At 38.9% G+C, this 22,270-nt stretch overlaps 1 protein-coding gene across 1 annotated transcript in view; it reads right to left on the reverse strand.

Moving 5' to 3' along the window:
* The window catches only part of TMC1 (transmembrane channel like 1), a 70,178-nt gene that overhangs the window by 46,650 nt on the left and 1,258 nt on the right, over nucleotides 1-22,270 (reverse strand). The window contains exons 2-4 of the mRNA XM_074855822.1: nucleotides 15,856-15,921; nucleotides 15,359-15,731; nucleotides 9,846-9,986 (exon numbers count right to left, since the gene is read on the reverse strand). Of these exons, the coding sequence (XP_074711923.1) occupies nucleotides 9,846-9,986; nucleotides 15,359-15,731; nucleotides 15,856-15,921 (580 nt within the window). The remainder of the gene's footprint in view (nucleotides 1-9,845; nucleotides 9,987-15,358; nucleotides 15,732-15,855; nucleotides 15,922-22,270) is intronic.

Consider the following 22,270-nt stretch of genomic DNA (forward strand, 5'->3'; position numbering starts at 1 on the left):
ACTGTGAATTTAAAGAAGCTTCAGTGAAACCTTATTAATTGAATTACAGACACAAGGAACTAATAAATGTTGCATCAGGCCAGGCATTATTGTCCCAGAGAAGCCTGAGTTAATTATTAATACTAGGTGTGGAGTTACAGCTTCCAAAGTGCTAGGTGTACAGTACTTGGGGCACTTCAGTGTTGCAGAAAGAGGATGAATTACAGCTCTCAGAGGTTGTTACTAATGAATAGGATTCAAGTGGATTTCTCACATTTTTCAGTAATGGTTCAGAAAGGTTTCAATCTCCAAGATCGAAAAACTCATCAAAAAGAAATGTCATATTAATATTGATCACTGAGGACCTCTCTGAGTCCTAAAAAGACTGGTTAAAAACTGACTGCAAAACAATGGTTGTCAGGCACAGCTCACTTGAAAAGCAGTTCAGTAGTAATAATGGGCAAATTATAGTGTTATTTAATACCCAGCTGGCCTCCAGGATATCCAGGCTGGCCTCCAGGACTGCCAGTATGTCCACAGTAAGAGAGACGAAATACTGATTCATTGGACTACAGAGAGCACATCGAAAGATGAGAAATTTCTACCATCCCACACATGCACCTTACACATCTTGGAGTTTTGTATGGTTATAAAATATTCTGTTTCCAATTCATCTGTGTTGATGGGTAATCTCAGTCCTGTAATAAAATAAATCATGCTAAAAAAATACTGAAAAATCGCCACATTATATTCTGTCCCTGGCAGACAAAGAGAAGACTGCTCTGCTCTGCTCTGCTCTGTTTTTCTTAGAAGAAACAAAAAGTTGTCATGGATCTCTTTATGTTCTGTATTTAACTGGAAGTCCTTTAAAAAGCCTCAGCTTGACTTTTGACTGTCTTTTTTTTTTTTAATATATTGTCATTTCACTTGTTTTGTAAACCACTGTTGGCACATTTCTGGATTCTCATGCTCAATTCTCTTATTATATGGTACCACAATAGGTTTTGCTGGTGGATATAAACTACATAGTTGTTAATAGTCTTTTGCTATTTTATAGCCCAAAACTTTGGCTATCTAAAGTGTTATGTGCACTAACAAGAGGAGTAAAATTGGTATACCAGAGCCAAACACAGTAGCACAGCTTTTAAAACTTCCCCTTTCCTTCATATCTGTGCAAAACCCAACCAGGAGAATGCAGTCCCCAAAATCAGACCCTCAGAAAATAAATTGGGAAACCCTGGAGGTTTTCCAATTTGCAATAGCTGAAGCTGTGGCCCATGAGGTTGGGGGTTTTTTGTATGTTTTTCTAATACAAAAACCTTTTCAGTAGTTCAGCCTGCACTCTAAATCTCAGTCTTGCAGGCAATGATTGGTGGTCATTATCATCTGATGGCTCTTCTTGTGCTGGCCTGTCAAAAGGAAATTTTGTGCAGGCAGTGTCAAGAGGAAAAGTGTACAAATTATCATCTCCCATAGAAAAACCACATAAACCTGTGGAAGGAAAATGAAAATAATAACAAGGAGAATATTTGTCTTGGAAACAAGAAAAAGTCTGGACTCCAGCCACACTCATGCTCTCAACAGCATGGACCACTATGTCCCCAGCCTGCAGCCTAACATGTCTATTACAAAGGTCCTGGGAGAGTGGTGATGCTGTTTCCTGCATAACATCTTTTCATTTTTCTCTGTGGATTCTTCCTCAATTTTTTCACATCTCCAGACCTGTAAAGAAGTGACCATGATGTCAGGTGGGGTTAGAGTCTGACAGGGCTGAAGAGCAACTTCAAGCCACAGAGAGACACTCTGCAGCACAGTAGTATCCTTAGTTACAGTTCTTCAGATAATAATCAGAGGCTGTTTGAAATGCATCTTTCTAGACACAGGGATGTAAATTAGAAATTAGAGCTGATCTAATTTACCATTGCAGCTCTATTAAGAACGTCATTTCAGCAATGAGTGTCTCAGTCAGGTTTTGACAGAGGCATTTTCTACCGAGCAGCTAGTTCTGCATCTGTGTTCTAAAATTATTGTTTATTCCTGCATTTTCAGAACAAAAGAATGAAGGAAACATTAACTATTTTACAAAGTAGTCACTAGAGCTAACTAGAAATCATCTTTCGCACCTTATATTTTTTAAGCTATGAAAAAACCCTCCCACCAGAGAAACTGGTTTTGAATCATCAAAGTGAGGGGGTTGTCCAGTTTTGAAAATGCTTTAGCAAAATGTTTCAACAATTTAAGTGTTCTTATCACTTTTTTTAAAAGACAGAATTTAGTGGAAATTAAATCTTTCCCAAAAAGTAGTTTGTTCTGCCAAATTAACACTTCTTTCAAAAATGATTATATTTAGAATGAAAAGTCCTAATTAACCCTAATATTCACTTTTCAAAATAATACAAAAAAAGTATATTTTTTGGTTTTATTTTGTCACAAATATGTAACAAATCCTTGAGCATTCCTGGGGAGCATTTTTTTTCATTCTTGGAAAAAAAATAGGTGCTAATAAAGAACAAACAGGAAACTGGAGTTTGGTACACAGTAAAGAACATTTCTGATAATGCTGAGAAGAAATATTCAATGAAGTATCTCTCTGTTGTGGAAGCTGGAAGACAAAGAATAGGGAAATTTCTTCTTTTACATCTATGAAGATAGGCTGCTTCTTTTTTTTTCCCTGCACATCCCATAATATTTTGAAACCTGCACAGGTGAAGAAGCAGATGACAGGGAAATACTCACAAATAATAATTGTTGACCAAAAGTTTCAACAGCAGGAGATGACAATATAAGAGTATTCAAAAGTCACATTATTGATTTATGAGTTTAAGACACTTAAAGCCAGTGTGTGTCCATTTTCCACATGTACAAGAATAATATCAATATACCAGACTGAAGTTTCTGGTATAAATCTTAAATAACTTGTTAAAATACAAAACTAATACATAGATACCCTAAAATGTGCTGATATAGGAACTCCTCTATTGTTATAACTACAATCATAATAGAGTGTCCATTGATAATATATTATTTCTTATTTTAAGCAGCACCTCAGTTAACTTAGGCTCCAAAGAACAAATTACATAAACAGGACTCTAGAAAACTTAGTCTATGACTGTATTTTGGTATGTAAATGATTGGGTTTTATTTTTTCAAAGGGACTGAGTACTTCCAAATTCCATAATTTTCATCTAAGATGCTAAACACAGAATTAAATGCCTATTTCTCAGCACATAAATTTTAAAACATGACCAAATATTAGTTTTTAGCTTTTATTTTTTGTTTTAGCTGTTTGTTGGATTTATGTGTTTTGTCTGCTAAGATATGCATGACTCCCTACAGAACAATCTGGGATTGCCTGGAATGAAAAGTGACGATTTCTGGAATCATATTTGACAGAGAAATACAGTAATAAAAGTTAATTCCTCAGTTAATAAAAGTAGACTCAAAATAAATAAGCTAATCTGAAGAACAATCATCTGCTCTTGGAATACACATTTTTCTAGGGTAAATTAGCTGACAATATGCTTCCAAGCTTACCTCAGAGAGGACTGTAGCAAAGCATAGAAAAAAAATCTCATTGTCACAAACTGGCATAAGAGCACATTGATGCATTTTTTTTTTACTAAAATAAACCTTCTGATATCAGCAAATAAAATTGAATGCATGTCTAGTCTCCCAGTCTAGGTTGTTGATTAATGTTGAAAGTTGATAAATGAATGGACTTTTAGGTAGAATTGCTTCCCATGATGAATGTACAAGGACCACTTCACCCTGAATGTTAATAAGGAAATTGTTAAGGTAAAAAGGCAGATAACCAGGGTGGGATTTTGAAAACTCACTATTGGCTTAATTGAGAAAGCCCACCTGCCATGGCTTGAGCTCATCTCCTTACCCCCCAGCGCTGGGAAAGAGGGAAGCAAAGGACCCAGAAGACTGAGATAAGGACAGGGAGGGATGACCAAATCCTTTAAGGCACTGGCAAAAAATGGACTTGTTGGGGGAAGTTAAAAAGAAGATGAATTTAATACAGACACTAACAACAACAGACAGAGTAGGACCATGGGAAGCATTACCACATTCTTAAAACACCTTCCCCCACCCCTCCCTTCTTCCCGGGCTCAGCTTTTCTCCCCATATCTCTACCTCCTCCCCACCAGCAGCACAGAGGGCAGGGAATGGGGGGTGCAGTCAGTCCTGCTGCTTCTTCCACCTCAGGGGAGGGAATCTCCTGGCATTCCTCCCCTGTTCCAGCGCAGTCCCCCCCTCACAGGAGACAGTCCTCCACAAACCAACTCCAACATGAGTCACTCCCACGGGCGTGTGGGTCACCCCCACGTGTTGCAATCCTCCCAGCACTGAACTACAACAGCAGGGGCTTCTTCCCACAGGGTCCCGGCCTTCTCCAGGAGTAGTCACCTGCTCCAGTGTGGGGCCCCCCACAGGCCCTAAATCAGCATCTGCTCCACCATAGACCCCCATGGGTGGCAGGGGGGAGGCCCTGCCATCTCACCACGGGATACAGGGGAGTGTCTGCTCTGGCGCACCTCCCCCCCTTCTCCTCTCTTCTTCCACTGACCTTGGTGTTCACACAGATGTTCTCCTCACAACTCCTCCTCACAAGTCCTTCCAGGTTCCCCTACTTAAATATGTTACTGCACAAGGGCAGCTAATTGGCCCAGCCTTGGTGCAAAGACAAGTCCAACTTGGAGCCAGGGGAGCTTTGAGAAGCTTCTCACAGGGGCCACCACGGTAGCCCTCTCCCCTGCTACCAAAAAACCCCACCACTCACTCAAACCAGGACACCCCCTCAGAGAATAAAAACAGCACAATAATTTAGCATTCACTGAGGATGACTAGAAGAACTCATCCAATTACAAACATTTCATGGTAACTTATGTTTTTAAGGCTGGAAAGGACTGATATTTCCACTCCCTCTGACCCAAAAAGGATGATAACAGGCTGCAGACATTCATTGAGGGGCTTCTGATTCAAACCCATAACTAGTGGCTGAGCTAAAATATATCATGTGAAAAGCTGCACATCTGATTTAGAAGCTTCTACCTGTAGTTAATCGCCATTTACCCTCACTACAAATATGTTTCCTAGTTGTCATCAAAAACATCTTTTTTACAGTGTCATATAAGCAGACTGAGAGAACCAGCTGATGTTAATCATAGAATCACAGAATGGTTTGGGTTGGAAGGGATCTTTAAAGGTCATCTAGTCCAACCCCCCTGCAAGGAGCAGAGAAATCTTCAACTAGATTAGGTTGCTGACAGCTCCATCCAACCTGACCTTGAATGTTTCCAGGGATGACGTATCTACGACCTCTCTGGGCAGCCTGTTTCAGTGTTTCAGCACCCTCATTTTAAAAAATTTCTTCCTTATACCAAGTCTGAATATACCTTCTTTTAGTTTAAAACCACTACCCCTTGTCTTATCACTATAGGTCCTACTAAAAAGTTTGTCCCCATCTTTCTTATAAGCCCCCTTTAAGCATTGAAAGGCTGCAATAAGGTCTCCCTGGAGCCTTCTCTTCTCCAGGCTAAACAACCTCAACTCTCTCAGCTTTTCCTTATAGGAGAAGTGTTCCAGCCCTCTGATCATTTTTGTGGCCCTCTTCTGGACTTGCTCGAGCAGGTCCATGTCTTTCTTGTACTGAGGACTCCAGAGCTGGACACAGTACTCCAGGTGGGGTCTCTCAAGAGTGGAGTAGAGGGAGGGAATCACCTCCCTCGACCTCTTGGCCACACTTCTTTTGATGCATCCCAGGATGCGGTTGGCTTTCCATGCCGCAAGTGCACATTGACAGCTCATGTCCAGTTTTTCATCCACCAGTATCCCCAAGTCCTTCTCTACAGGGCTATCCTAAATCCCTTCATCCCACAGCCTGCATTGATTCTGGGGGTTGCCTCTACCCAGATGCAGTGCCTTGCACTTGGCCTTGCTAAACCTTATGCAGTTCATATGGATCCACTATTTGAGCTCGTCCAGATCCCTCTGAATGGCATCCCATCTCTCAAGCATGTCAACTACACCACTCAGCTTGGTTTCATCTGCAAATTTGCTGAAGGTGCACTTGATCCCATGCTCTGTGTCACTGATGAAGATATTAAACAGCATTGGTCCCAATACAGACCCCTGAAGGACACCACTCATCACTGATCTCCATACAGACATTGAGCCATTGACCACTAACTCTCTGGATGCAACCATCCTGTCAATTGTTTATCCACCAAACAGCCCATCCGTGAAATCCATATCTCTCCAATTTAGAGAGAAGGATGTTACGGGGGACCATGTCAAAGACTTTACAGAAGTCCAGATAGATGACATCCATAGTTATTCCCTTGTCTGCTGATGTAGACACTCCATCACAGAAGGCCACTAAGTTGGTCAGGCAAGACTTGCCCTTGGTGAAGTCATGCTGGCTGTCTTGAATCACTTCCATGTGCCTTAACATAGCCTCTAGAAGGATCTGTTCCATGATCTTCCCAGGCACAGAGGCGAGGCTGAAAGGTTAATAGTTCCAGGGTCTTCCTTTCTACCCTTTTTGAAAATAGGTGCCATGTTTCCCTTCTTCCAGTCACTGTGGACTTCACCTGACTGCCATGACTTTTCAAATATCACAGACAGTGGCTTGGCAGCTACATCAGCCAATTCCCTCAGGAGTTGGGATGCATCTCATCAGGTTCCATACATTTATGTATGTTCAGGTTCCTCAAGTGGTATCAAACGTGATCTTCTCTTGCAGTGGGAGGAACTTTGCTTCTCCAGTCCCTGTCTTGAGGTTCATCCATTCAAGAGGTGTGGGAAAAGAGGTTGCTAAAGAGGCAAAAAAGTTGTTGAGTACCTCAGCCTTTTCTCCATCTGTTGTTACCAGTTTGCCAGTCAAGCTCATTGAGGGCATAGACTTTCTCTGATCTTCTTTTTCTGGTTGACATACTTATAGAAGCCCTTATTATTCTTCACATCATTTGCCAAGTTCAGCTCCAGCTGGCCTTGGCCTTCCTGACCCCATCTCTATACAACCAGGCAATGTCCCTATACTCTTCCCAGGATACCTGTCCCTGCTTCCACTGCCTGTCCATCTCCTTCTTGTTCTTTAGTTTGACCAGCAGATCTTGACTCATCCATGCCTGTCTCTTGCAGTCCTTCCCTGATTTCTTACACATGGGGATTGAGAGCCCTGGTGCTCTACACAAAACATCCTTAAAGATCTGCCAGCTCTGTTCTGCTCCTTTGACCCTGAGGGCTGTTTCCCAGGGAATCCCATTGGCTAACTCCTTGAACAGCTGGATGTTTGCTTTCCTAAGATTCAGGGTCCTCACTTCACTCTTTGCCTTTCCCATATCCCTCAGGACTATAAACACCAGTCGCATATCCCTCAGGACTACAAACTCCACCAGTACATCATCACTGCAGCCCAGGCTGCCTCCAGTCTTGACGCCTCTTATGAGCTCACTTGCATTGGTGACCAACAGGTCCAGTATTGCATCCCCTCTGAGAGGACTGTCTATTACCTGGCCTAAGAAGTTATCCTCAGTGCACTCCAGGAGTCTCCTGAATTTCCTACAGCTCTCCATGCTGCTTTTCCCACAGATGTCAGGGTGGTTGGAGTCCCCCAGCAGGATGAGAACCTGCAAGCGCAATGCCTTCTGCAGCTGGAGTAAGAAGGCTTTGTCAATAGGCTCCCCTTGATTGGGCAGCCCGTAGTAAATGCCTACCACAAGGTTCCCTTTGTTGACTTGGTCTCTAATTCTTACCCATAAACTTTCAACCTGCTCATGGCCATTCTTCAGAGACAGTTCTTCACAATCTATCCTTGACACAGAGGGCAACCTCCTCAACTCTCCTTCCTCACCTGTGTCTTCTGAACAGCTTGTAGCCATTGATCGCAGCACTGGAATTCATCCCACTAAGTGTCAGTAATTGAAGCTTTCAGCTTTCTAGCAGCACAATGGTCTCCAACTCCTCCTGTTTTTGCCATGCTGTGTGCACTGGTGTAGAGGCACCTCAGCAGGGCTGTTGGCCGTGTTAGAGGAACAACAGGTTCCTCCTTTTTAGAGGAACACACCTTAATTCCTTTGAAGTATTTCCCCTGTGTTTCGCCTATTGGATCCTATTACCTCAGGAGCCTCTGGCTTCTCTCTGTAAGACTTCAAGTGTGGTCCAGTGTACCCAGCACATCAGGCTGAGGGCCTTCACCAGCACCCTGTCTCTCAAACTTTGGTGCATCTTCCCAGGGCTTGTCATGGGAGACCCTACTTTTATCCCCTTCCTCCTTCAAGTCTAGTTTAAAGCTCTGTCAGGCAGGCCCACTAGCTCATGAGCAAAGACCCTGTTCCTCATTTGAGAGAATAAAATCTCATCCAACACCAGCAGGCCTGGTACAATGTAAATCATCCTGTTATTAAAAAATTCAAAACTCTGTTGGTGACACCAGCCACAAAGCCATGTATTAATAGACCAGAGCCATGAATAATAGACTGGGTCCATCTGTTTCTTCCAGTGTCACTGCCTGCAACTCAAAGGATAGAGGGAAAAATTACCTCTGCTCTGGCTTTCCTTACTAACCATCCCAAGTCCGGAAGTCTCTTTTGATTGCCCTTGGACAACATTTGCAGCTTCATCACCACCCACATGGAAGAGCAATAACAAGTAATGGTCTAACTGCCACACCAGGTTAAGAAGTTTCCTAGGAGCAAGGAATTGCTAGGAATGCTGGGATAGAAGAATGGCTATAAAAATATAAACTCCATTCATAGTAAGAATACAAAAAATTTTAACTTTATGTACATGGGAATTCTTCAATTATAGCCTATGCAAAATAAAATAATTTCTATCTGATTATCAAATTTGCTCATCTTTTTTTTCTGAATTTCTCTCACAATGCTTCCACTCTGCATCTCCTAGGTACTTTGTTCTCTTTTACCCCCTTCCATGTCACCTACTTTCACAACATACCTTGCATTTCCTCTTTGCAACTGTATCCTTCCCAAAATGACCTTACCTTCTAGAAGGAAAAATCTGTAGACCTTCCACACCATATTTCATATGCTGTCTCCTACCATTATGTCTGTGTTTTCTATCCATATCAAAAACTATCTGCAGGAGAGACTATCTTTTCTCTGTTAGATGTGTCTAATGAAACATGACTATACATTTGTTCGTATTTGGGCAGTACTGCCATGAATGACTTATTCAAAACAGAGGAGCATAGCAGTTTTGGCAAAGGAATAAAGTTCTCTGTGTTTACCCAGTTTCCTGTGCTTGGTGGAAATTTAACTGTAAATGAAAACTTAATTTTTAGTCTTAATGAAGATGTAGTGATAGGTTTGCTAGGGCAAAATACAGTTTTATATGTGGCATATCTAAAAATGCAGGAAAATATGAGCTCAGTTTCCAATCAGTTTGCTTTTCAGTAAGTTAAAAAAAAAAAAGTTTTACTTTCCAAAAAGTTAGAATAGAAAGATAAATCTTGTCTTTCCACCCCAGTAATCTTGAGGTATTCCTGAAATGGCATCATTTTTCTTGAATGAGATATTAAACTTACCAATGGAAGGTTTTACCAGCATGAACTTAACTGAAGAAAATGAAAGATTTTTCAGGGGGGGTGTAATGGAAACTTAAAAAAGAAAAAGATCTGAGTTTTTCATATTTGATTTCAGGTCTACAGAGACAAGAAAGCACTGATGTGCAATGTCATTTACCTCCACTTTCTGTGAAAGCACATCCTGGGAAATACAGATTAGAGATGGTTTGAAATTAATTGTGTCAGTAGGTCTAGAAATAAAGTGAAAGTTCAGAAAAACAGTGCAAAGTGCAAGGAAGGATGGCAGATATTAATCACATAAATCAAACCATACTTCAGGACAGACAACTTCTTTTTCATCTTCCATGGCTTGTTTCGTAGTGTGGCGATTAGTTTCTTTTTTTCTTCTACCTCTTCTTTCAGTTTGGCCAATTCCTCCTCTGTAATCGGCTCCTCCTCAGAGTCAGAATCAGACCTTCAAACAAAAGCAGAAAAAAAAACTATCACCAAAACTCAGAAAGGACAGAAATTTTCACTGAAGCACATACTCAGTGTTAATTCTTGTTAACTCTGAGACCTACATAAATGCCTTCACTGTTGTACAGAAGAGAGGACACAGTTCACTTGGACTTATTACTAATTCTAGTATGAAAGGCAAAGCCTGCACATGAAGTGCTGAGCCGCAGCTGAACCAGCACTACACCCAGAGGATCCCATGGAGACTGGGCATCGTTCTCGGGGAAGTATCTGACAAACGCAGATTGTTCCTGTAGGAGTAACCAACCTCCTAAGAGTCCAACTCAAAGTCACAATGGGTAAGTGAGGATGCTACAACTGCAGCCATGCAAATTAACTTGTTCACCCCATTTCAGTGTGCCACAGCAAAAATGAGACACCACAGCCACAGCAAAGACAAATTTAAACACCAGATGACAGCCCGTCCAATGCTCAAGGCAGTAATATTTCAGAGATGGGAAAGATTCAAAGCCACATTGCAGCAAGGCTGTGATGTGTTTTAGCACTTGGAGTAAGCAGATGCAATAGTAATGGCATCTCCAGATGCGTTGTGTTTGTAATCTAAACTTCTTATCCATGCACTGGTTTGTAGTATCTTTGGAAAGTATTGCTGATTAAGGCAATGTCCACTTTCCTAAAACCTGCATAGATATCCTCTTCTGTGAGCAAACTTACATCTCATAGAATGGCATATTGCAGTTCATTAGGAAGAGGTGTTTCCTCTTCTTATGTCAGCAAAGAGGAAAATGATAGAAAGCAAATTATTAGATTGTGACTTCCTGCCCTAAAAAGCTGACAGTGATGACTACCAGTAAGTGAGAACTTAGTAAAAGCAGCTTAATGCATTTCTCGTTGTGCTTTCTTTTGCCTTTTTTTTCTTCTGTTTTGAATGTTTGAAAATGTACTGCAGGGTTTCTTTAAATATTTTTCTAGCTTGTTTTGGGAACAGTACATTCAGACTTTATCAAGCAAGCAGTTTTCAGACTGTTTTGCTTATGATTCACCTTTCTGAGAGTTTGATATTCAAAATCTGACGTCAGAGCTCAATGCTTCACTACCTAAGTCATCTAATTGTATAATTTCTATCCTCTGGATAACTAAAGAATTATAATTTTTTTCCTCTACCAAAACAGATAATAGAACTGTAGTTAAAGATTTGTGTGACATAAAGAAAAAAAATGGTTTATCAGCAAAAACATATATGAGTTTCAAAACAAACAAATACAATAAAAGCAAAATTCTTTTTGCTACACAACAAAATACAAATTTCTCACTGGTCATCTACCTTTAGTTTTCATGAAACACACATCATTATATTAAAAGCTACAGAGGATCAGTTTAAAAATTTCAGACACAGAGGAGTAATTTAACAAAGGAAAGAAAGAGACTCTCATACTTCTCAGATGTTCTTCTATCAAAGACTCAAATGCTATTTATTGAAAAGACAGTCACATTAGAAAGTTGAACCCATCAGTCATGAAATTTCAGACTTCATGTGATAAAAAGCAGTGCCAAAGAAAACATAAATCTACAGAAAGTGCTACTGAACACCAGACATATTTATTGTTATTCCAGTATTGCCACAAGCAAGTGAAGAACTGTATGAAAACTTAAGTCAAATGGATGAAGGTCAATAAAAAGATTTATGCATATAATTTTGAGGCATTATAATGTAAAAAGAGGAACAGAAGGATTAAAGGAGTCTAGTTTTGAGAGAGCTTTAAATGTGTAGTTAAAATCAGCTACTTTGCATTTTACAAAGCAGACAGCAACATGCCCAATACTGAGGATTTCCTGTGACAGAAGATTGTTGGGCTTTGCAAAAATAGAAACATGAAGTTTTATGACACTGCAGTGAGAGTGGTAGGAAATATGAGTGGCAGGTGCTAGTGCAATGAACTTACTGAGGAAAGGAAGCTGTGCAGAGCACAAGAGGTGAAGTAGGGATAATATTGGCTCTTGTGCCCATTGCCCACCACTGTTATATTTGCCTTTGCAAACATGTTTCATATTTCATTTTTCACTTTCCTTTGGAACCAGAAAAATAATAAAAATTTCAAATTTCTAAGCACTGTTAAGAAATCAGTATTTTGAAGAGTGTTTACACTACACAGTCAAATTTTAGGCAGTTACAGCACCTTTTTCTTTTAACGAGTGGTTGTACTCTATGAGATTCAAGCTAAGAAATCAGAATTCTCTCTTCTGCAACTGAAAGTCTTAGCCTTTCATGAAAGGTTATGAGGATTCATACATCTGAAGGCCAGATGGGTTCACTCTCTAAATAATTTCACATCAAGCCCCCATCTTCCTTGGCTCCAATTCAAGGCACACAGTGCATCTTTTCCTAAGTCAGTAGAGCTCTTGAAATTAATCATGCTTCCTTAAATCACACACATAAGGAACCTGCTCATACTATTCATCTGTGTTTTGGTTTTACACCCATATTATACATCTGTGTTTTGGTTTTAGTTTCATCTCCTCTTTATGGATGTAATCTACTTTTCTCATGATTTTTGTAAAAGCCATTTTATAGCTGTAAAGATTAAGATGAAAATGTTTTCTTGGAGCTTGGATGTTTTCAGGAAAAATACTGGTAGGACTTTTAGAGGCTAGAGTGACAAGTGAATAAATTTGACTACATTTCTTCCTAGGTTTTTTGTGAAAATTCTATTGTTTATTGATAATCCCCACAACATCCTATGACAGTTAGTGCTCCTCAGCAGTCTTCCTGCTAGCAAAAAGTTGCAGTGCCTGTGCTGCCTTAATCTTCCATGTACATCTGGACTTTTGCATAAGCTTTATATTCTTGAGTAGTCCTACTAAAAATCAGTTGATTTGCTCACATAAAGAGCTATGCAGTAAAAACAGAAATTGCACAATCTAGGCAGAATATAAAATTCCTTCCCTGAGGATTTGTAGCTCAAGTGACTGTATAAGGTTTCTAAGACCAATCAGTCACAATTAGACAAGCCTGTAAAGAACAACATATCTTTTCAACCTAGGAACATCATAGATCTTCACAGTGAGAAAATAAGGAGAAATTTATCATGAATATTTTTGGGATGATGAATATGAACAGAACAGAGCAGGCCTTCCTCACACCCTCATTAACAGGTAACAATCAACAGCCACATCAACAACCAATAGCATCTAAAAGCAGAAGATTTAAAACTCACCCAGGAATCACTCCTTTCACCATAGAATCACCCTGTGAAACTTACTCCAAAAATTAGCAGAGATCAAAATAATCAGGTTAAAAAAAATTTAAAAATCAACAGAGTTCATCTAAGATTCTCTTATGTCCTTTATGTAGAACAATTAGGGCATAAAGAGGTTTTCCTGATTTAGGTGAAAAGTAGGGAGGAGGAAGAGGGTAACAGCAGCAGATTCTACTCATGTAGTCAAAAAGGGCAGTGTTTGAAGAGTTTAGGAAAATATGCAATGACACCAGCAAATACAATATTAACTCCCTGTGGAATAATATCACACTAAATTTTACTTTTCAACTCAGGGATTTTTTTTGTTTTTAATTTCTCAACTTCTTATTTTACCCTTATCATGCTTTTTCAAGGTGAAATGTCTTGGCAATTAAAAAACTACATAAGCAAGATATACGTTTAAACAGTACATAGCATTTATTGTGATAGGTCCTCATGGACTTGGTAGACAGGCTATATTTCTATGCTGCCATCCTTCTCTTCTGTCTTGAAGATTTGTAAATCCTTTATCTGAATCACAGCCAAACTGATGACCAGGCTATTTTCCTTTGGTTTTACATTAATTTTGTTTTTCTTTTAAAAATATTACTATATTTATTACTCTGTAATCTTGTCAACTGGTCCCTTAAAAATCTAAAAATATAAGGTTCTTGAGGTATCTTCCACAGCATCCTCAGTTTTTCCTCAGATGTTATGCTTACTACTTCAAGAAAAACATCTTGATCCAGGCAGCAATTTCTAATTATTTCACCCAAACATATGTATTTTAATGTTAAGTACTTTGGAAGACAATGACAAACATTGTGCCCTCATTCAGTTTTATGTTTTCAGTGGTCTTTTTTTAGTTATCACTCAGTAAATGTTTACAATGGAAGACAATAATAAGCAAAGAACATGGATTGACACATTCAGGACTGTTGTTATATGAGTAAAGGAAATTACACAGAGGAGTATAATTTGCACCACAGTTAAAAGCCAGCACAAAGAAAGATTTTAGGCATTTTTGTAGGGAAAGGAAATGAAGTAGAAGTATATTGAAATGGGATGATGGACAAATTAATGCAACAGCGTGTCTCACTATTTTTTTCTTTCCTTTGACTCCTGTTGTACTCTCGAGTGATGCCTTTGGGAACACAAACAGCTGTAGAAAGTGCTGAATGGGGGAAGGGGAAACTCTCTCCCTCTCTACTGAGATAAGCATGTCTAGCTCCATTTGCTCCATTATACAACATTCCCAGGGGGTGTTTCCTTTTAATAGCACAAGAAGGGACAGGGAGGAAGAGAATGCCAGGATGGCAGAAAAAAAAATAGAAAATCATTTTCTGAAATGCTTCATGTCAGTGGGGTCTTCCAAAGACCCCAGGTTGCATTAAATGCTTTGGAAAAGTAAATGGTAATATTTCAGGGGGAGTGAGTGGGAGACTGACAGAAAAATCCCATCTCAGCCCTTGGTTCTGCATTCTTGAAATTTTAGCACTGCTTTTATAAAAGATCAAACCTGGCTCAAACCTGGCTGGGAAACAAGAACTTGATCTTGTGAAAAGTGTCAAAATTTTAGTTCTGCACTGGAAATAAAACTAGACCTTGGGTTTTTGGAGGGTTATCAGCTTGGTATTTGGGGGATTTTAGTTTTGGGAAAGGAAAAAGCAGGATAGATCTCACTTGTTATCAACTCTCTGTGTCATTTGCTCCCCTCCTCTGTCACTTTCACTCCCTTTCTCCAGAGAATGGTTCATAAACCTAGGATATTTAACTACAGTAACGGTAACCCTGGCTTGAGTTCCTGTTCTGCCTGACCAGATTTGACCTAATCCTCACAGTATCGGTAGTCCCAGAAGGACCTGGCTGGACGTTTCCCAAGGTCCCACCCTGGACCTGTGACAAATCCCTGACTTTGTTCCACTGAAGTGGATATGACTCTGTGGAATGGTTCCATTTCACTCAGCCAGCATTTCCTCACTGCAGCAAAAAAAAGTATTTGTGCAGCTCTAATTGGGCTGCAATGAGTAAGGGAGTGATAATGACTCTCAGTATTTTACAGCTATAAATGAAAGCAGGTTTTATGTAAGATAACTATGGGTTTATATTTTAAAAAATTATTTTACTGAATTACCCAGATCCTGATTTCTTTTTGTCTTTTTTCTTTTTGTTGGCCTTCTCTTTTTTTCCTTTCTTATCAGACTTTTTGTCCTGTTTCTTCTCATTTTTGCCTTTCCCACTTTTACCCCCTTTCTCATCTTCTTCTTCTTCACCATCTTCCTTGGATTTCTGATTTGCCTGGTTCTTCCTGGTTTTTGCAGGGTCCCCATCAGAATCACTGCCCTCATTTCCAGCTCCTCGTCCCCGTCCTCTACGGTTTCTATGCCTGCGATGCCCAGCTCTTCTTGTCCCATCTTCATCATCCTCATCCTCCTCACAACCACGCCTGGCTCTCCCTCTGGCATGTCCCCTTCTGGTTCTTGGTGTGGCTCTCTTCCCCCCTTTATCTGTCATGGAGGGAAAAAAAATACATAAGAGAAGGCAGTATGTCAGAGGGAGACCTTTCCTCCTCTTTTAATCATACAGATAATCAGAAAACATCTGAGTGTGGCCTTAATCTACACTACTGACCTGTTCCTTTGACATTTTCTTCATTCTCAGTTGCACTGCCTTCTTCATTGTCAACATCACTGCCATCTGTGGAATGAAAACAAAGGCCAGCGCATGTGAAGTGTGGGTCAGTCATTAGGAATGCATGGGTTTTAAGAAATTCTTGGCAATTACTGCACTGTACTCCCTTACACACTTTCACAAACACAGTTTTTTGGAACATGGTAAATAGTTTTCAAGAAATAAGATGAAGACAGAAAAAATAGTTACACTTTCCTTCAGCACTCAAATAAGTAAGGCCCAAAGTGATGCCATAAAGAACTCCCTCTCATGGAAGAAATATGGAGGACAGGAGGACCCTCAAAAAGAAACACAATAGCAATATCCTACAATTTGGGGAAAAGAACAAGGAAGATTAAAATGTTCCTCAGGCAACTCTCAAAGATTTTCTTAAACATATGAAAGGTAATCACTGGCTGAGATTAAAGAAAATTAAAAGAATAATTTTCTGATTGACTGACTGGAGGACATGAAGCTTCTTAGCTGCAGCATGACTGAAGACCACAGTCCCAGAACAAAGAGGAGACTTACTCTCAGTTACAGCAAACAAATCTTTAAGCATAGTGACAAAAATTGATCCAGCTCGCTCATATGCTGTACCACAGTCATACAACTCAGGAGATGATAAAAACATTGGAGACTCTAGAGAGAGAGAGCTTATTTACAGAAGCAAGCAGTATTTCTGCTCAGAAATATCTTTGGGTTTGGGTGGATCTCTTGCTTAAATTTTTCAGTCTCAGTAAGTTCAATAAGAAATGCTGTCTCTACTGCCTATCAATAACCAGGAAAGTATCCAATTCATTTGCCTGGTACACTTTGAAACTGGGATCACACATATAGAGAGAAGAAAGAAAAACACTTCTCTCTTTCATGTGCATTATATCCATCATAATATTTAATCAATATGCTCTCTGCAAATATTGGTATGAACATATTACTTAATGGGTCACTCCTGAAACTGCTAGTGGTATTCACCAGCAATGCTTCTCGAGAAGAAGTCCAACTAATACTTGAGAACCCAGGAGCTAATAGGCTCTCTTGAGGTATCTTTGAGTTTGCACATGTGGGACAGCACTTGAGACACATCAGCAGAATATAGAGAAATACGTGGTAGTAGGAGATTAATGAGAAAACTAAGAAATATTACCATGAATAGAAATAGGCAGCTGCAATTTCATTCCTGTATGTTTCATATATGTTCCAGATGTACGCTGTCTAATTTTCCCTCTTACAGACAGGACAGGTGACATGTCATGATCCCTATAGTTGCATTTTTCAGGCAAGAAGAAATTACAGTTACCTTCCTTCTTTGCTATCTGTAATACTTTTGAATTTTTCTTTATATTCTTTCTCCACCCATTCCCTAGTTTCCTAGTTCCTTTTATAAATTTTATTAAGCCATTAGTGATTCATCAAAAATCTATACAAAGATTGATTTATCTAGGGACTTCTGTAGCTAACTATCAAGCACAACTTCTTAGCTTTACTGAGTATCAAAGAAGAGCAAACTGCAAGACAAGAAGGAATCTTGTCTTGTTTCACTGTGTGCAATAATGGGCAAAGGGTTATTATTCAGAATTTGACAGGCATTTCAAAACTACAATATATCTAGGGAGTCTAACTTCCCTTCACAAAACATTTCATTGTAATTATATTTTCTATGATTTCCACAGTAACTGCACAATAAGTTTTTAGGACTACACAAAAATATTATCATTCAATATCATCAGTGGAATGTGAAAATAAGTGCTTCTTTGTTCTGTCTGGACATATGCCTTCTGCTGCTGACAGTAACAGGATCTCCATTTGACAAAGATCATTAAGTTGCTATTGAAAGCTTGCAAAGATGAAGACAGACACTTCTAAAGAGATACTTTGCATGCAACAATAGGGCATAGTCTTTTATTGCAACTAATGCTTTTGCTGATCTCCTCCAGTCAAACAGAAATTCCCAGGGAAACATTTTAATGGTTCAAGATTGGCCTCACTGCAGATTCTGATGAGCCCATAAAACAAGCAAACAAGTGGAGGTTTATCATGTATACTGAAACATGCATTAGCAGTGAAAGTGTATCATGCTTGAGTTGACATCATATTGACATAATAGTGAAAGTGACAATGGACTATGCAACACAGAGGCTTAAGCAGGGCAGAAGCTAGCCGCTGGCATTTAATTCTAATAGCATAAGGGTAAGAAATGCACTAGTCTGAATCCAACATTTCAGGAAAATAAAGTGTTAAACTAATCAATAGATTTCAGGATGCTTGAGGAAAGTACTGGGAACACTACTAGACATGAGTGTATCTGATAGTGACTCCTGTGTGTTTATGTCTTTTTCTCATCTAAATGCTCAGGCACATGAGTGATAAAGAAGAAGTTTTTAAAGAAATAAAGAGAAAGCTTAAAACTGAACAGAAGCCTATATTGTCACAAAACAAGCCTAGAAAACATGACCAGTGATTACATGGAATCATGCAACTAGAAGAGTAGTGGATACTACAGACATACCCAACAATCACAAGTGCACCTTCAAAAGTTATTTCTGCAAAAATTTAAAATTATAGCTCCAAATTGAACTTCAGAACATTCCTGCCTCCACAGCCCCACGCTCATATAGAGATGAAACATATTGATATGAAGAATGTTAGAGGTTTGTACTTCTCATTCTGGTGTATCCACAGAATAAGATATCTCTCCCAGGTCTTGGGGTATGATGCAGAAAGTGGTGTACTAGAATTCATTTTTAAAAGAAGCTGGAAGCCAAGGACGACTCTTCAATCCTCCAGTTTCCTTGTACTCTATGTCATGAGCTGTGTAACTAGCATAAAAGCTGATCCTCAGGGTAGAACTAAAAGTTACTCACTTGTGTCAGCTGTGATAGCAGTTGGTGCTGTTTAGAAGGAACAAAATCACTGAGGACAGGGGATGAAGGAGCTTTAACACCCCTGAAGTCTGTCCTGAACAGCATATATGCATGCATTCATGTACATAAACACCCCACACTGCACTCACATTACAGCTATCTCTAGAGACTTGTAATTCAGACAAGCTGAATTAATAATTGTCTTTTTGTGTTTGGGGGTTTTGCACATATCATTAAAAGACCAATGTTGCTAGTTGGTTGGGTATTTGAGCAATAAGAGAGATAAGTAATGTGCTTGACATTATTATTATTAAAAAGCTAAATCAGGTCACTAACTCTGTAATACTTTTCAAAGAGGAAATTAAAAGGCTAGGCAGCTCATAACTCAGCACTTCAGGTGCCATGTCTTACTGAATTATTGGAAAAGTATTTCAACAATACACAAATTACATTTCATGGTGACACTAAATCTAAACACAGTTTAGCACTAAATTTAAATGTTCTTCTATAAACTAAAACATGGAGAAACAGTAGAGTGCATTCCTCAGGCACTGTATTATCATCTTATGGAAAAAAAGAAGAGCATTTTGTTAAAATAAAACCATGGTCTGTTAAAATAAAAATGTATAGTCTTTGATGCAGGAACAAAATCATCACTATGTGTAATCCTTTCAGGTCAATATACTTGTCTTCTGCTTTTTTAAACAGATCTTCATGTGATCCTACTTATGAAAAGTTCAGTGAATCCTCCACTAAAATCAATTAAGTCTCACTAAAGCACTGTCTAGAATTACTCATTGTTCCAGAAAATGGTTGATAGGACCTCATTTCTTCATGGTATTAATATTCATAGGGCTAATATCAGGTTATTAGACTTTGAGTCAGCTAACTTGAGTTTTATGTGACCCAGAGCAAACTATTGCTCAGCTGTTACATCTTCTAGGATACAGCATCCTGCCTTAATGATACATATATCATTAGGTATATTTGGAGCTATAGTCCATAACTCCTTATGCTCTAGGAAATCCAATCACTTTCTGATTTTTTTTTTTCCACAGTAGTTTAAGGGAAACTTTCTCATCTTTCTAGACTAAGGGCAGGGAAAGTGTAATCTGAGCAAGCTATCATTTTACCTGAAGTCTTCTTTATGTTTTAGACTATAGGCACAAATGAGCCAAGACTAAAGGGGGGTGTCCTGAATATGGGCTCAGGCTTAGCTGCAAGTCAGAGACTGCAATGAAGAAAGAACATCAGACAGCTCAGGAGAGAGCTCAAAATGTTGACATGTTGGTTGGTGAGGAAATTAAGGACAGAAAAAAAAATTATAAAACCATCAGAGTCTTTTTTATATGAGGTGGCCATTTAGCAGATTGTTGGGACTGTTGTAACCTTACCTTATTTTCCCAAGTTGCTCGTACACAACTTATCAGAGGGTACTACTCAGATTCCATTTTGGATTTTTTTTAAACTTGTTTTATACTGACATAGTTTCCTTGATTTTTCACTGTGAAAGGGATAATGAATCTTGGAACTACCCTGTAAAATATGGCCCACTGTTGTAATATTACTGCTCACATTACTATTATGTAAAACTGACTGCTGCTAAGCAATTCTGTGTGCTGGTGCCAGAAAAAAAAAAAAAATCAGTGGTATGCAAAGAAATCTGTAATTCAAAAAATGCTATCAGACCTTTTGTGTATGTTATAATATAAAATTCTACTTTATTGATTAATTGTCAAGCTGATTAAATGGATCACATACAGATAAAGCCTCGCAAGCAATTATTGTGTCTTCCTCTGGACTGGATCATGTGGACTTTTTTCAGTATCAGAAATACATCAGCCTAAATAGCTAATAAACTGCATGCCTGACATGTAGAAATGTCAGCAATGCAAGATCATATTAAACAAAAAATACATGTGAACTACTAGTAAAAAAGAATAGGAAGTGTTATATAATATTAAATTCTAGATATTTACATACATTTCCATAATATTCTTTCTGATCATGTAAATATGGGAGTGTCTCACAACACTTCTGTGAGGATAAATATCACTAGAAGTAACAGCTGTGAAACACACTAGAAATTATGTATCAAGATCTCACAGAAAGTCTATAGCAAGAGTGAATTGGTGCAGACTTCAACATCCAAGATTTGAGACCTTAACACGATAGACTCCATCCCTGAAGGAGGAAGATAGTTCAGTGATAAACCCCTCGGTATTTCACCCCCCTCAGGAAAGCATGGATAAAAGTTTCCAGGCCACTGTGTCTTACACCATCTCTGTGGATACAGACCACATTTCTCTACCTATGCCAGACAAAGACCTAACCATGTAGTCCTACCCAATACTAGGGATCTGACAAACTTGCAGGACCCTCTGGTTACTGCAGTAAAACAACAAGAAGCCACATTTGCATTGTGTCTTCATCGCACAGTTGGCTTGATAGTGGGCAATTTTTCATTTTTCTTGCAGTCTTTACTGCAAGAATTAGGATCAGAATATTAAGTGTCCAGTGTATTCTTGGAAGTGTGAGGCTGCAGTAAATTATATCAGTCTGACCTTTTCAGATTCTGAAATGTGATTTACTTAGCTTACTGTCATTCATTCATAGTACTGTTAACATGGGTAGAACGCATGTTAATATGGAGAAAACAGTTTATGTTCAAGTTACAAATATAACATTCTTACTGGTTCTGAAGTCATCTGTATTTTCAACCACCTCATGAGAAGACAGCTGTTTTAAGGTTGATACCTACAGCTGACCAGCTCACCACATATTCTCCTTATTATTTTTAGAGGATAATAGACACTTTCCATCTGATCACTTAAACATCCATGCTGAAGATTTGTGCCCTAAGTGTTCTTTTCCTGTATGAGAAGCCTAGAACAATGAATTCGCATTAATGAACTTAGCCTAATGAACCATATGTCTTCTACTATCACAGATTTTGCAGAAGACATGCTATGAAACAAGAAGAATGGCCAAACCAGGGCTTCACTAGGGTTAAAGATATCAAAAGGCAAAAATGTATGACCCTAGACTGCATTTCTGAACTGTTGGGGTGGTCCATTTTTCACAAGAATATTTCTCAGGACTGTCAGCAATGACGAATTCTCATGTAAAGAAATTGCAGCTAGATTAGTGCCTGAGCTCTGTGCTGACTAACTCCAGCCCTTGGAACATTTTTAAGTCAAAAGTGAACTGAGAACCATATTCTGAAAATGTCTCATAGTTACTTATAGTGGAGCTCCAGATTATTTCTTAAATCAAGACAGAGTTTGAAATTACTCACACAATCTCATCTCCAAATATTCTCATAACTGTCATTAAGGCAGATAGATTTTATTATAAATTATGTACAGGATAAATTTTCAAGCAAAATATGTCAAAGAGTGATTATGATTCTGCAAGCTAAAAATCTCAACCTTCTTCAGTTAAAAGATGTGTGGTTTTTGTTCACTGTGGGAATGCTAACCTCTGTACTTTGAATTAATAATAAAGTCACT

The sequence above is a fragment of the Strix uralensis genome, chromosome Z (assembly GCF_047716275.1).
Source record: "Strix uralensis isolate ZFMK-TIS-50842 chromosome Z, bStrUra1, whole genome shotgun sequence".
Taxonomy (NCBI): Eukaryota; Metazoa; Chordata; class Aves; order Strigiformes; family Strigidae; genus Strix; species Strix uralensis.